This window comes from Argentina silus (genome assembly GCF_951799395.1).
Source record: "Argentina silus genome assembly, chromosome: 2".
NCBI classification, from domain to species: domain Eukaryota; kingdom Metazoa; phylum Chordata; class Actinopteri; order Argentiniformes; family Argentinidae; genus Argentina; species Argentina silus.
Window position 1 is genome coordinate 23,254,075 of NC_139656.1, and position 15,797 is coordinate 23,269,871.

Below are 15,797 nucleotides of genomic sequence, written 5' to 3' on the forward strand. Positions count from 1 at the left end.
AGATACCAAAACAAAACACTACCTATTGTTTTCTGTCTTAAGGAGTCTTGTTCACAAACAGGAGGAGTCTGTACACACGTACACACACACGTACACACACACGTACACACACACGTACACACACACGTACACACACACGTACACACACAGGGGAACGCCTGGGAGTGTCTCCCTTATGGTTGGCACAGTGCTCACAGCAGGAGAGAGGTTGCTGGATCTTATCTCACCACACCCTGCTGACGCAAGGCTGGTCACCACTTCCCACACACCCTCTTATCCACACACACACACACAGACACATAAAATAGGCCTTGCACTCTCTTATCCACAGACACAGAACCACCAACACACACACACACACACAGATATGCTCTAACCCTGGTTGTGGTCAATGTACAACCCCACATACAATTCAAGGTCTTACATCTCCTACACTCTAACCTTAACTCACACACAAACACATTATAACACACACACACACACGCTTTCTAAAATCTGCTGCAAGAACTTGTGTACAGCAGACCTCTCTTTTCAACTTCAAAAGAATCTTCTTTGACACTCCGCTTTCCCCCCCAATAGCAGTGTTTAACTTGGCAGGCTTTCACTCTCTCTCTCATCACTCTGCCAGTCACTTTGTATGTGGCAGTTGACACCACAGACCCCGTCGGAGCCAGGAAGGAAGCAGTTCACGTCTTGTTCTAGAGACTAGCTAGCTCATCTGTGTAGCAGTGTGACGCTGAGGAGGGGAGGTGTAGGGGGAGATGCTGCCCTCATTATGGTATTGGGTCAGACCGAAGACACAGAGGTAGGCTCTTCAACTCAGGCCGTACTCACTCCTGAATCCTACCTGGATGGATGGGCCTTGGCAGTGTTTCTTTGGGGATGCCCTACTGTGCGGGAGGAAAATAGCCTACGTGCTGCAATAGTCACAATCACAGAAGACAGGCAAACTGTTCAAAAACCCTACTCTCTTTCAATTCCTCTCTCTCCTTCACTCACTCTCTGCCCTACTAACAGACGCAGAGCTCTGAGCAGCTTACACCAAGCTCCTAGCATCAATACCCACACACAGTCAGTAACACACACACACACACACACACACACACACACACACACACAGGCACAGGCGCGCACACACACACAGACGCACACAAACAGTCACACACCCACCCACACACACTCAGACACACCCTCCCCACCCCAAACCACCCCACCCCTCCACTCCACTCCACTCCTCCTCCTCCTCTCTCTCTCTTTTCACTGCGGCCCGTTTGGCAGAGCTGCAGGGGTTGCTATGGGGACAGGATTCTTTCCCTGGTTAATGATTGTGGCGCAATGGTTGGGGGTCACTCCGTGGTAGGGGGTCACTCCGTCACATCAGACCTAATCTGAGAAGACATGGACAATATCCTTACACCCCCCCACCACACACACACACACACACACACCCTACCCCACCCCCTCGTCATCCACCCAACACACACACATACACATTCACTCACACACAGACAACCTCCACAAACGCACACATTCCAGTAACAAGCACCTATTCACACTTACATTCATCCTCCACTAACGAACTCCCGAACTCCCGTACTGCCTCCAAATACACACACACACACAACTCCTACCATAGGCACTCAGATCCCAGAGCTGCTCTCCCGACTCCCTCCTCCTTCTATCCCCTCCCCACCCAGCCCCTCATCACCACCATCTTTGACAGAAAAAAAACACTTCCTTTGCTCAGAGCTAAACCACACAGCCAGCAAGCCCCCTCCACCCCACCCCACCCCAACCCAGCCCAACTCCCTCACAGTTCTCAGCTCCCCTCTGCCTGCCTCCATCTCTTCTACCAGCGACACACCCACCCACACCGACACCAAACACACACACACACACACATCCCAGTTACGTTCCTCAGAATCCTTCTACCAGCAGCTCCCACTAAGTAAACCTTCTACAGACTGATAATATCTGCAGGGCTGTCTGTGTGTGTGTGTGTGTGTGTGTGTGTGTGTGTGTGTTGCTACCGTTCTCTTTGAAGCACCCACTATTCTGACGCACGACAAGCTCATATGAGGCCTAGACATCAACAGTCTATTCTCAACAACCTATTCCACAGGCCAGACAGACACAGGCCCCACTAGACAGGACTGGGTATGATTTAGTATCACAGGTCTCATGAAAGGCGCAGCCACAGCAGGCCTAACTTGTTGTACCCCATTGCGAATGGAATAGGAGTTTCAGTAAAGAAAACGTTTCAGGAGTTCACAAAAAAAAAAAAAAAAAAAGGACAATCCAGATATTGTAGAAGGAATGGGAGAGGCAAGGGCATCGATCCACCTTTATTGCTGGAACAAATGACGAGCTCCAAGCAGGTGATTCACTGTTGACACATATTTAATTTATACCACTTCGTTGCCACATAGGCTCTAATGCAGTACGCTACCCCTGATCAGGCTGATATGTAGCCTATATACACTGATGCCCAGTAAACAAGTATATGATGGGTGTTGATCCTGAGGTGGAGAGTAGACCCCAGGCAGAAATAAACACTAACAGGCCTCAGAGCACCAGGCACTAGAGTCACCAGGCACCGGAGGCCGAGCCTGAGCAGGACAAGAACCCTTTAATGTTTTATTACTCAACGTTAGTGGACCATAAAAAGCTAGGCTTACCCGCTTTATCCTTATCACACATGGGAATACACTAACCAGTCTCTCTCCATACAACAACCCCAGAGAGAGAAAGAGAGAGTATGAGTGTGTGTGTGTGTACTGACAGGCCAATACCTAGACTCCTGCTCTCTCTCTCTGTGTCTCTCTCTCTCTGTGTGTCTCTCTCTCTCTGTGTCTCTCTCTCTCTCTCTCTGTGTGTCTCTCTCTCTCTGTGTCTCTCTCTCTCTCTCTCCTGTCACCTCCTACCGCATACAGAGCCTCTACATCCTCTCTGACAGTCAGTTGCTACCTGAAAGCAACACAACAGAGGGCAGCTTTACAAGTGAACTATGTCTTGACACCTTGACAGCGACAGAAGACCCAGAGACAGACAAAACAGCTGGGTCAGGCTAGCTGGGTCAGGCTAGCTGGGTCAGGCTCTCTGTTCGGTTCAGGAGTCATGAGCACCTCTCCTCTTCTCCTCGCCATGTTGGGGAGTGGGAGGCGAGTGTAGGGAGGGGCGTGTAGGGAGGGGCAGAGGAGAGGGAGAGGAAGATTCTAGGCGTGTCTCTGGACTCCGGCAGCACCCACCCGCAACCAGCCGTGCCCAGCCCCAGACTGGCCAGGCTTATAAATGGAGCCCTGGGCCTAAAAATAGCCCCTCCGCCCTGAAGCAGGACAGAACCGACCGTCTCACAGACTGGAAAAAGACGTGGCGACACGGCTGACAACCCCCCCCCCCTTCAACCCCTTCCCCCCTCAACTAATACCCCTGGGATACCATCCAACCTGTGCCCTCTCCCACCACATCCACCCCCTGACTGCCCCAGCCCCACACAAACAAACCCGTCTGTAGTTCATGTAGAACTGACAACCCTACCAAAATAAACCTCTCACCTCTACTTACACCCCCCCCCCCCCCCCCCGTGATAACATCACCAATCCCACCGCCTCCCCCCACCCCACCCCACCCTCCCATCTCAAGTTCTCTAACTACCAAAACTTTCACACACCCTCATAACCAGGTGGGTGCCAAGCTGTTTCTGCTGTGGTCAGACTGTTGTTGTCTTTATGGGTAACTCAACAATGTGCCATTGGGGAAACAGCCAGGTATTGCCCAAGCGGTCAAACTCCTACCTACTGGCACAGTGCCCATGGTGAAGCAGCACCTTGGCACTGGCAGTCGCTGTCCCTCCTGACATGTCAGCCCAACACCTCTGGCAGGTGGACGCCGGTGGACTGGGCACACACAGGAGACGGTTGCTGCATGGAACCAGTTTCGGCAAAGTTTGTCCACTCCTGTTAATCATTGGCTAACGTCTGGCACACCCTGTGCAGAACAACACACACACACACACACACACACATACACACACACACAAACAAACATCGCTGGCCTCCAAATGACAGGGCCTCTCCTTCCACACGCTCACCAACATTAGGGCGAACTGAAGCTGCTGCCCTGCACAGGAATGTGTCACAGTCCCTGCTTATAGATTATACCTCTAGAGCTCGGCTAATCCAAGCCCCACACACACACACGCGCGCGCACACGCATACGCACACACACACGCACACACACACACACACGCATAAATAAGAGAAAGGGAGTGTGCAGTATAATCTCATGTGTTGCAATTATATCATATCCTAGTCATAGTGCAACATATTGTCCAATAGCGGTGAATGTTCAGCGATAATAGAAATTGATTTTTGTCTCACTCAAAAAACAAAAAACAAGGTAACACAGGGCTAATGCAGGGGAGACATTGACACATTATGTCTGTCAACGTGGACTCAATATTCAATCATTCATCTTGGATAAGGAAACCCTGGTTGACAGAGTAAGCAATGGGGAGTAATGATAAGATGTCATGAATGATGCAAAATTACATCTAAGACAAGCCTGGAGGATGGTTTACCTGTCCCCATGTGCCTGACTTTTGCACTTTGACCCACTGCTACTGAATCTGAATGTGACCCATAAATGTGCGCCTCTAGAAGGATGCATACTGTTATGGGTAGGAGATGCAGCAGGGTGCATGTACAGTGTCGCTCGAGGCAGTACACCTGGCTTGTTCCCAGGGTTCCGATGAGAGCGTGCGCTTCTGTCCCTTTAAGGAACTAAGATGGTGTCCTGCTAGTTGCAGTTTCTGCGTTTCCTTCCTGCCTCGCATATAGAAGATCACAGTGCACTTTAAAAAAACCTGTACGCCTGGCTCGCATAGACAGAAAGCGGACGAGAGTGAGAGACAGGCACAGATAGGCAGAATGCAGATCTTGCCCCGTTTCAGTTTCCACAATCAGCGCATTATGACAGCGCAACATTTAGGGAACTACAGTTTGAGAGAGAGAGAGAGAGGGGCAGGCAACTGAACTGCCCACGGTCGATACTAGGACTGCGATCGAGCGACCTCACTGAGTCCTGCGACAATCACCTAGCTGTGCTATTATTCTCGGTACCGTTGCTTAGTTGGCCAGCTGGCTTGCAACACTCTAAGCAACAGTAGCATGCCTCCCCCCTGTCAGTCACTGTCCAATTTGGTTGAAATACATTGTCACATGTTGACAGTACCATCTAATTTAAATATCAGGCAATTACAGTTTACTACACAGGTCAAAGTCAACAATGGTCAAGACGGACTTACTTTCTTGGAACGAGTCTCCGTGTGCATCTCGATAGCTAAGCGGGTGCAGTGGTGAAGGGGTGGAGTAGAGGGGGGGTCGATCGGGCGGGGTGTATTTGAATAATAGTAATCTTTATTCCACCTTTCGAATCAATTATTGGGAGAAAGTATTTGTTTGCCTCTTCGGATATTCTTTTAGATAATATCCCCGGCGTCGACTATCCTCTTTCCTTCCCCTGAGTCTATCGGTGTGTTGTTGCCGTGTTCAGGGTTGGGCTCTCTCTCTTCGTTTCTCCTCCGCCTCTCCCTGCTTGTGACCCCACCCTGCGTCCCCACCCCTCAACTCTGTCAATCAGAGGCTATGCAGCCAGCCGCAGAGCTGCCCGACCCAACAGCAACGCCAAACTATCCCCCAAAACCGCACACTGTAAATTCGCATGCATTTCGCCGTCATGCTTATCCATGTAGCTATACTGTAAAGGAACACACCCATGTCACTTAACCTAATGACGTAAAGTAAGTTGTAGCGGATGTTTCAGGCTAATTGAGAACACCGGCTTCAACATGAGAAAGGTGTACACCTGAGACTTTCAGTGTTGCAATACTATGTAACGCATTATAATTATTATATTATTGCATGTATTTAATTCTAGCAATAAAGGTCTATGTTCACTACGTGGGGGTGGAGGGTGGGTGTGAGATGGCTTTTCAACCACACCCTCTTTCATGATGTAGCAAGGGTGTGGCACATGAAATCATCCCCAGTCTTTTCTTAAAGGGATAGTCCACTCAAACTCCAATGTACCTTTTCATGAATATCAATCTGAGTGTTTTTATAAAATATGAAAATGTTTTTAAATCACCTAGAGCTTCCTCTTACCTCTGTGAGTAGGCAGCATTTGTTTTCAAGTCAAGTTTTTTAGACCTTGGACACAGCTGAGTGGGAATGACACGTTCTATCCTCAAATGCTCCTTCTCTAATTCTCATAAATCTATTTCTATTGATTAAACAATCATTCTGTGTCTGCTGTATTTGGACTGCGCGAGCTGGCACGATTTCACTACATTTCCCAAGATTCCACACGCGCTCCACACAGGAAGAACAACACGGAAACATGCGACGGTAAACAACATTATCTGTAATCAGTCTCACATTACTATGAGTTATAACTGGTCTCTTGGCGTAATTTAACCGTAGATGGTTGACGATCGATGTATTTACTCATGACGCGAGTAATGTTGTCCAATTCAGAATCGGTGTTTTAGCTAAGCTAATACTGTTACTGTCAATCGTGTTAGCGCACTATGCACTCAAGGCACATGGTCACCTGAATAGGTTTGCATGTCTCAATCAAAGAGGGTCTTAATTAATTACATGTGTATACAGCTAGCGCTTTTCACAAGTGCATTATCACTTAAATTGTGCTTCACATAAACTTGCTGTAGATCCCCATGAGATCAACGCATTACAACAATGAATTGCACCCGCAATGCACAAACTAGTTGGAACATGGAAGCAACCTTTAGAGGAACTATTCTCTAAAAGGTGGCCAATCAGTGGCCAAACAGTGACCTGACCCAATGTGCCTATCATGTGATTCCCTCACAGAGTCACCCGCCATGCGTGTGAGGATGGCCCAGTTCTGGAGGAGCAGGAGACAGAGGGGCAGAGGCAGCTACACAGCCTTCTTCTGCAGCAGCTGGACACAGACGTCAACATCGACAGGTGAGACTCCTTCATAGTATTATCACACAGCAATAGAGTTTAGAGTCATTGCACACTTCTTCTGATCGTCCTATTTTACAGCTTTGCAGTTGCAACGACAATCAACATAGTTTAAACTTTACAAAGCTACATTTACACCTATTGGTCCTGTTTTCATGGTCCTTTATAGGATTGGCCTTTTAACAGTCCTGCCCACTTTCAAATCAAGACATATGAATAGAAAGACAAATCACAACATAAGAGTAGAATGAATCCCACACACATTTGCTGCTTCTATTGTTTACACAGAGACCGAGTCAGACTTCTCCTTTATTGTTACAGCTGCGTGGCCAAGAGGAAGTGCTTTGCTCCGTCCGCCCTGTACAAGCCGTTTGGGGAGCAGGCTGCGGGGGTGAGGAGCCTGTCCCAGTTCCAGGCCCTTCAGGATGGGGAGAAGGAGATGGCCAGCCTGAGAGAGCTGGGTCTCACCGACCCTGAGGTAGAGCTCTGGAGGAATAGAGACGCACCGGACAGTACTGAGAAGGTGAATGCTGCTTGTTGTTGCTGACCATTATGACAAGATGTTTAGAATCTACAGACAAGATGTGGATTATCAAACACTTCTGAATGGAACCTGTATTTGAATGAAAGACTGTTTGGGTTGTTGTCATTGAGTGATTGACCTACTATGAGCCTATCTGAGATTATTATAGCTAATGATAACAACCAGCCTTGTTGTGTTCCCCAGGTCCATGGGGTGTGTGTAGCCCCCGGGGTGAGGAATCAGCGCCTCCAGGTGATCAGGGACAAGATGGAGGCCAGGGAGGAACTCCTGGCCCGGCCCCAGCGCTTCGCTGCCAGCCGACCTCTGTCACGCAGAGAGATGGAGATAGAGCAGGCACTGTTCCACGGCAACGATCGCCTGGGATTCCTCACTGCACTCTATCACCAAGGTGGGATGACATGCTCTGAAAGCAAGTGCTTATTTGCTAAGCTACAAATAGAATCAACTATCTTTTTTCTTATTGACGTGTAATATCAAAACTGACATGTTGTCAACACATGACATGTTCAATGTCATTGCATGTACAGCATGGGAAGAAAAGAAAAAAACATTCTTAAGCCTGCTATACCAGAGTGACTTCCGGTATCATAACTTATGTAAATTACCCTGTAACTATCTAGTTACTACATGTAAACATGGTATACTTAGTTACCACTTTCACACTTACTTTTTTGTCTTATTTTCCTTACAGAGGAAGATACTCAGGCTGACCAGCAGGGGTCATCCTCCTCAGACCCCCTTGACTCGCTCTACAGGGATGTTCTGAATGAAGGGAGAAAACAGACAACTTTATCACAGGACTCTGAGGTGAAAACCACAGAAGACTCATACCTACCTCAGCCCCAACTAAAAAGGGACTCTTACCGATTACAGAGCTCATGGAAAAGCACTGACCAATTACAGGACCAGATTGATTGTCAATCTGAGCGCCTGGGTGGCAGGAACAGAGACTCTGACCATTCAAGGTCAAGTCAAGACACTACAGGCCAATCACAGCTACAGGACAGACCGGGTCATGGGCAGTTGGCTGCTCCAAAGAAAATAAAAGTAAGCCAACCAATCGGCAGTCTGTGTGGAGGTATTAAGGCGGGGAAAGGGGGCCTGCTGACTGTGAGTGGAGAGATCAAGGATATTCCAGATGAGGATATTCGGGATAATCGGGAATCAGAGGAAGGGATCCGGAACATCCCACGGTTCCAGAACTATCAGCCAGGGGAACCATCAAAGGTAGGGTCTCAGCAAAACAGTAAACAAAAATGTGACGTAATTTCTCTTTGAGTTACAGACACTTGCATGTTCTTATGTCATTGATCATACTTTGTTGAATTCAGCATGTGTTAGAGACAGTGTTAGTTAATTTAATATATCTGTATTGGCCCCTATGGCTCTCCGTAGGTGCTGTGTGTGAAGAACTTGAGTGCGCAGGCGTCTGTGGCCCAGCTGGTGGCGCTCTTCTTCAGGTTTGAGAGAGACAATGGGTCGCCGGTGGTCTACCGTCTGCTCACGGGCAGACTCAAGGGACAGGCCTTCATCACGCTTTCAGGTAACACAGTGACTGAGCACTCTCTCACACACACACACACACATGCACAGACACAAGCTCTCTCACATAAGCTCACATTACACACACATTCTCTCTCTCTCTCTAGCTAAGATGACAGAGGCTAGCTGAACTCTCTCTCTCTCTCTTACCCCGCCCCACACAAACTTTTTTTCTCAATTTCTTAGACAGCACACTGACCTCTCTCTCTCTCTCTCTCTCTCTCTCTCTCTTTTAATTACTGATAAGTACACAAATTCACATGTTGTACCATGTGTACATGGTACAATTACAATAACATTGTGTTTATAATCTTCTTCTAGACACACAAACTGCCCAAAAAGCCCTGAAGCTGATTAATGGCTACCGGTTGCTAGGGAAACCTCTGGTGATCGAGTTTGCCCGAGAACGGACGGATGAGGAAAAACAGAGGAAGGAGCAGGAGAAACAGAGAGAAAGTGAACCATCTTGCCCTGACAAAGGCATAGACACTTCAGCCCAGGCAGGGTCATGAAGTGGAGACTGAACATGTTAAAGGAAAAGACTAGAAGTCTAGGACTGCTGTTGGACTCTCCTGGTCTGGTCACTGTGTCATTGGGACTATGGATCGCTCTGTCCGTTCGTATGTCACACGGTTCATGTCCACTTTTCAGACAGTACTAGGAAAGTATTCAGACCCCTTCACTTTTTCCACATTTTGTTATGTTACAGCCTTATTCTAAAATTGATTAAATTCATTTTTCCCCTCATCAATCTACACTACTACAATACCCCATAATGACAAAGCCAAAACAGGTTTTTAGAAATGTTTGCTAATTTATGAAAATAAAAAACTGATATCAAATTTACGTAAGTATTCAGACCCCCACTCGAAATTGAGCTCAGGTGCATCCTATTTCCATTGATCGTCCTTGAGATGTTTCTACGACTTGATTGGAGTCCACCTGTGGTAAATTCAATTGATTGGACATGATTTGGAACAGCACATACCTGTCTATACAAGGTCCCACAGTTGACAGTGCATGTCAGAGCAAAAACCAGGCCATGAGGTCTGATCATCATTTTGTATCCTTCCTTCCCCTCAAATCTACCCCCTCCCAGTTAGACTCTACCCACACCGTATCCTCTCATTGCAACCTGCATACCCTCCCCCTTACCGCTCTCTCTTCCTCTTATCCTCCCTACCCTCTGTTGAATCCTTCTCCCTTCTATCCACTGATGCAGCCTCCTCCACCCTCCTGTCCACTCTTTCCTCATCTTTTGACTCTCTCTGTCCACTGTCCTCAAGGCCAGCACGTTCCTCTCCATGCACTCCTTGGCTGTCTGAAACCCTGCAAGCTTATAGAATAGGGCTCTGGGCAGCTGAGAGGAAATGGGGAAAAACCGGCCTCCCTGATGACCTAAAACCTTATCTCTCTCTCCTCCTCAACTACATCTCCTCTGCATCAACTGTTAAAGCTTCTTACTACCATTCCAAAATTCAATCCTCTGCCTCTGACCCAAAGGAACTGTTCTCCACATTTTCCTCACTCCTCAACCTACCTCCTCCCTGTCTGCGGATGACTTTGTCACCTACTTTGAAAAGAAGGTTGATGACATTAGCAGCTCTTTCTCTCTACCTCTCGCACTGCTACCACTCCTCCAAACCCACTGTGCTACACTCAGTCTCTGGTTTATCAGCTCTTTCCTCCCTCTCCCCTGATGATATTTGAAAACTGGTCACATCCAAGCAGGCAACCATCTGCCCGCTCGATCCTATCCCCTCCCCCCTTCTCCAATCCATTTCCAAAGACCTCCTTCCTTTCCTTACCACCATAATCAATTTCTCTCTATCCACAGGATCTGTCCCAGCTGCCTTTAAGACAGCCAGAGTCAAGCCTCTTCTCAAGAAACCAACTCTTGACCCGTCTGCTGTCCATAAATACAGACTAGTATTCCTTCTCTCCTTCTTATCTAAAACCCTTGAACGTGCTGTCTCTATCCAACTGTCTCCACTCTGCTCAAGCTTCCTCCCTCTCTTCTGTTCTCATTCTTCTGGACCTGTCTGCTACATTCGACACAGTAAACCACCTGATCCTTCTATCCAACCTCTCAGAACTGGGCATCTCTGGCTCTGCACTCTTCTGGTTTGCATCCTACCTGGCAGATCGCTCTTACCAGGTGACGTGGAGAGGATCGCTGTCCTCTCCACGAGCCCTCACCACTGGGGTCCCCCAGGGCTCCATCCTAGGGCCCTTACTGTTCTCCCTCTATACCAAATCTCTTGGCTCTGTAATTTCCTCACATGATTTCTCCTATCACTGCTACGCAGATGACACTCAACTCTTTCTCTCTTTCCCCCCCTCTGACTCACTCTTGGCCGGGCTCCCTGCCTCCGCCATCAGACCTCTGCAGCTTATCCAGAATGCTGCCGCCCGTCTGGTGTTCAATCTCCCTAAGTTCTCCCATGTCTCCCATGTCACCCACTGGCTCCCAGTAGCAGCTCGCATCAGATTCAAGAACCTGGTGCTCGCCTACCGGGTGGCAAAGAGAACAGCCCCTCCTTACTTGCAAGCAATGGTCAGCCCCCAAACCCCGGCTTTTCACTGTGGAATGAGCTTCTCACTGCTGTCAGGATTGCAGAGTCACTACCTATCTTCCACCGCAGACTGAAGACCCATCTCTTCAGGCTACATCTTAACTGCCCCTCCTATAAAGACCTCTTCATTCCCGCTACCCCCCTGTACAGTTTCTCAACTGTAAATACATAATATATAAAAATAAAAAATAAAAGTAATTCTTTCTTCTAGCATTGTGAGTACCAATGGCCCCTGGGACTAGCATAGATTTGTTTTTTCTAATGATGACTGATGTATAGATGATTCACTTACTTAGACAAATGTATTTGTTGTAAGTCGCTTTGGATAAAGGCATCTGCTAGATGTCAAAAATGTAAATGTAAATGTAAACAAGGAGGGGCCCTGCCATTAATTAGTGGGGGACAACATGTTGACTGTACACTTGTTTGTTTTTGTAAAGGTCAATAAAAAATATATTGATTTGTTTTGTATTTTGTCTGAATGCTGTTCTTTATGTGTGAAAGATGAAATGTCAGTGGAATGTGAGCTGGTGTTCTAGTTTCAGATCTCTGAAAGTGGTTTCCTTTTGGGTGTCATTCCTCCGGTGGTCACTAGATGACACTACTCCACTGCATCACTGTCTGTCTATGCCTCACTGTTTATGGGCCTGGCATTACCCCTGTGTATGTTTATGTGTACAATTTGAAAGCATAACTAGTGTATAATGAATGTTGAGTGTGTTCCACAAAGAAATGCTTCCTTGATCATACGTATGTATAAAGAGACCTATAATAAGCCACCATTGTAGTACATTTAGTTTATGTGATGTGTTGTAAATGACACTAGGGGGCAGACGAAGCTACTTCAGAGAGTGAAGTATATGACTGTCTGGTACAGTATTTTAAAAGTATTTTCATAAACCAAGGCCTTGGTAAAAAAACAATTTTTTTAAAAGTTGAGGGATTTACCTCTATATACTGAAGTAAAGAACATAAAAAAGGTCAAAGAGGTCATGTGACCCACCTGTTCCCCATTGAACAGTGTCTGAATGGAAGGCACACGTGCACTGGGGAGAGAATGCGTTTTAGCTTGTGTTTGTTTTTCCCAGACAAGTGTGTCAGTTGGAGGACATTGCTCATTCATTGCACTTATCTCTCTGGCATTTTCAATGTCATTTAAGGAGACATTGAACCTCAACGAGTTCAGTGTACTTCCCACCTATGCAAGGGGATATGGGTCTTGTTTACTGAATGTATGTATGTGAACTACAGCGAAGGAGAATACTGCTGCCTGCAAGTGCATAAAGATTAAGTGGAATTTGCTTGTGTGATGTCTCTCTGGCCTCTTGATATGATTGTATAATTAAAGCTCTGTGTAGCCTTTTTTACATGTAGATGCATAGCATTACCAAAAGGAACACCACTATTTTCTCTCAATGTGGTTGGTCTTTTTACTTTAGGGGGCCACAGGACAACCTTTAAGACATATAAAATCCCAGATTAGAGAACCCCTAGATACTATACCTTTCTCACAGAGGAGAGGTAGATGGCTGATTCTCAGACATAGAGAGAGAGAGTGTGTGTGACTGACTGCTGTTTGGCTGGGTCTGCTGTAGTGCAGATAAGCTGACCTGAGTTTGAGAATCAATGAGTGGTGAGCTACTGTTTGGTATTTCAGCCTGGTGGCCATGACCCAGTCAGTGTATCTCTGTACAGTTCAGCTCTCCTCACCTACCCCCCCCCCCCCCCGCCCCCCCCCAAACACCCTGCTCTCAGTGGACATCAACACTGAAACTACATATCGATCAGGAGAGTTTCTCTTTTTTGCTTGTTTAGGTTTGTTTGTGCCCCTCTTTCTTGTTTGTCATTCTGTTCATGGCTGCTATCATCCCTGTTTTGGAATGGGAGATAAACCTCTATCTATAACAGATACATAGTAAATGACAGTGAGATCTTCAGACGTTACTGGCCTCCATTCTAGTGGTCTGTCAATGAGACAAACAAGTGGATATTTTCCTACAATCTTTATTTAGTTGATGCATTTCAGGTAATGTACTTTTACAAATATAAATGATTATTCATATTATTATACATTTGAATCATTTTTAAACTGATCAAAATAACTCTGTAAAAGAAAAAGAAAACGTGATGCTTAACAGTAGTGTTAGTGTTGATTACACTGAACATAAAAAATCCACATTCTGCAATATAGAAAAAACAACTCGCCAATCAAACTAAACATCACAGAAGGAAAGCATGTCAGCATGGATCGTACAATAATTAACTCAATACGAGGTCAGTGAGTATGAGAGAAAAATAGAACGCTGTGTCATTGTATCTGACCAAGCCTGACCCATTTGGCTCTCTGACCCAGTAGGCCTGATGGGAGGGATCTTGGTGGCACAGAGAGGTCACTAGGAAGCATTAGCTGTGTGTGTGTGTGTGTGTGTGTGTGTGTGTGTGTGTGTGTGTGTGTGTGTGTGTGTGTGTGTGTGTGTGTGTGTGTGTGTGTGTGTGTGTGTGTGTGTGTACTCAAGAGCTCTTACAGTAATTGTCCATGTAGAGGACACTGCTGGAAAACGGCGTAGAGAGAGATGTTACAATTCATTTGATTTCCAAAAGTGCCATTTCATCAAAGTCGAGGCTTTAGCTCAAGAGGAGCCTTTTATTTTCAGTTCAGTCAGTCACTTTGCACGGTCATTCAGTAAAAACTACCCTTCCATGCACATTATTCTCTCTCTGATGTCCATTGTAGCTTGGAGCTACACTGTCTCATGGTGAAAACACCAACGTCTCCAGATAGTTTGGCACTAAAAGTTGCCTGAACACAATCAGTACACACATGAGACACAATGGCGAACACACTCATGACGAGTCATGTTTGAGGGCCAACATTCTCAGACATACCCAGTGACATCGTAGCCCGCGTGGCGGGGTGATTTCTTGGTCCCCTGGGCGGGGGTGCTGGACTGGGTACTGGTGCTCGTGTGGCTATGGGCTAACATCACCCCTTTAGTGGTTGTGTTGACCCCCATCTGCAGGGTGGGGTTACGGTAGGTCTGTGAGCTGGTTCTGGCCCTCGGCCCTGCAGCAGCTGCTGGGATGGGATAAGGATACCCTCCTCCCCCAGGCCTCCTCACCCCTCTGTGGCTATCTTGCTCCTCACAGCAGGACACACACAGCAGCCCCCCTCCCAGCATGGAGAGCAGCGCTGCAGCCAGGCCCATGTACAGACACTCCCCCAACTCAAACTTGATGCTGCTGTGGATGCCTGTCTGGTAGAAGGTCTGGACCACCTCGTGCGTTGTCCACGACACGGGGATGAGAGCCAGGAACCCTGCGGTGAGAAACAGCCCCCCTCCAGTCCCCGCCACTCGGCTCTTCGCCTGCGAGCCTTCCAGACACACCGTGCACTGCATGCCCAGGCACGCCATGGCGATGGCGATGACGGAGAAGACTACAGAGATGACCATTAGCGCCCGTGAGGCCTGGAGGTCGGAGGGCAACGCCAGCATAGAGTTGTAGGTCTCGCACTGGAAGGCTCCGGTGCTCTGGTAGACACATTCCATCCACAGGCCCTTCATGGTGGCCACGGACGTGATGATGTTGGCCCCGACGTGGGCCGACGTCCTCCAGTAGGGCAGCAAGGTGACCACCAAGGTCCCCAGCATCCCCAGCAGGCCCAGGAAGAACCCCATCAGCTCCAGAGCAGCCGACGCCATGGCTGAGAGACTGATGCTGTAACTTCTACTGTACTTCTTCCTCGGCTACTGCAGCTGCTACTGCGGCCTGTGTGTGTGTGTGTGTGCGTGTGCGCGCGTGTTTGGGACTAGGGCTGCTGCCTGGTTCTCAATGTCCCTGTCCCTCTATACTCTATAAACATTCACACACACTGCTGCTTTCTTGTTCAGTGTACAAGTGCTAGCTGCCTGTTCCAATCCTTTAGGTCCTACTTATTCACACACACTCATTCTCTCCCTCGCTTACTGCCGCTGCTCCCTCAGTGACTGCCCCTGCTGCCTGGTGGAATCATCCGGTCCTCTGTCCTCGGACTCAAACAAGACTCTCTGGTCTTGCAGAAGCTTGAGATACTGTATCCTGATCAATCTGTCGGTCTCTCTCTCTCTCTTTCTATTGCCTTATGCT

At 47.6% G+C, this 15,797-nt stretch overlaps 3 protein-coding genes across 5 annotated transcripts in view; 1 reads left to right on the forward strand and 2 right to left on the reverse strand.

The window, feature by feature from the left end:
- Nucleotides 1-5,570, reverse strand: part of klf8 (Kruppel like factor 8) — a 26,833-nt gene extending 21,263 nt beyond the window's left edge. For all 3 annotated transcript variants that reach the window (XM_083697252.1, XM_083697253.1, XM_083697251.1), the window contains exon 1: nucleotides 5,306-5,570. In XM_083697252.1, the coding sequence (XP_083553378.1) occupies nucleotides 5,306-5,332 (27 nt within the window). In that variant the 5' untranslated portion in view covers nucleotides 5,333-5,570. The remainder of the gene's footprint in view (nucleotides 1-5,305) is intronic.
- An 829-nt stretch (nucleotides 5,571-6,399) lies between these two features.
- On the forward strand, nucleotides 6,400-12,143 carry rbm41 (RNA binding motif protein 41; the record flags this gene model as incomplete). The annotated part of the gene is made up of 7 exons (XM_083665233.1): nucleotides 6,400-6,407; nucleotides 6,885-7,010; nucleotides 7,332-7,533; nucleotides 7,738-7,942; nucleotides 8,246-8,781; nucleotides 8,950-9,097; nucleotides 9,418-12,143. The coding sequence occupies 7 exons, from the start codon at nucleotides 6,400-6,402 to the stop codon at nucleotides 9,606-9,608; spliced, it is 1,416 nt and encodes a 471-aa protein (XP_083521359.1). The 3' UTR covers nucleotides 9,609-12,143.
- Nucleotides 12,144-14,548: 2,405 nt separating this feature from the next.
- On the reverse strand, nucleotides 14,549-15,373 carry cldn2 (claudin 2; the record flags this gene model as incomplete). The annotated part of the gene is made up of 1 exon (XM_083664881.1): nucleotides 14,549-15,373. The coding sequence occupies one exon, from the start codon at nucleotides 15,371-15,373 to the stop codon at nucleotides 14,549-14,551; it is 825 nt and encodes a 274-aa protein (XP_083521007.1).
- Between the last annotated feature and the right edge of the window lie 424 nt (nucleotides 15,374-15,797).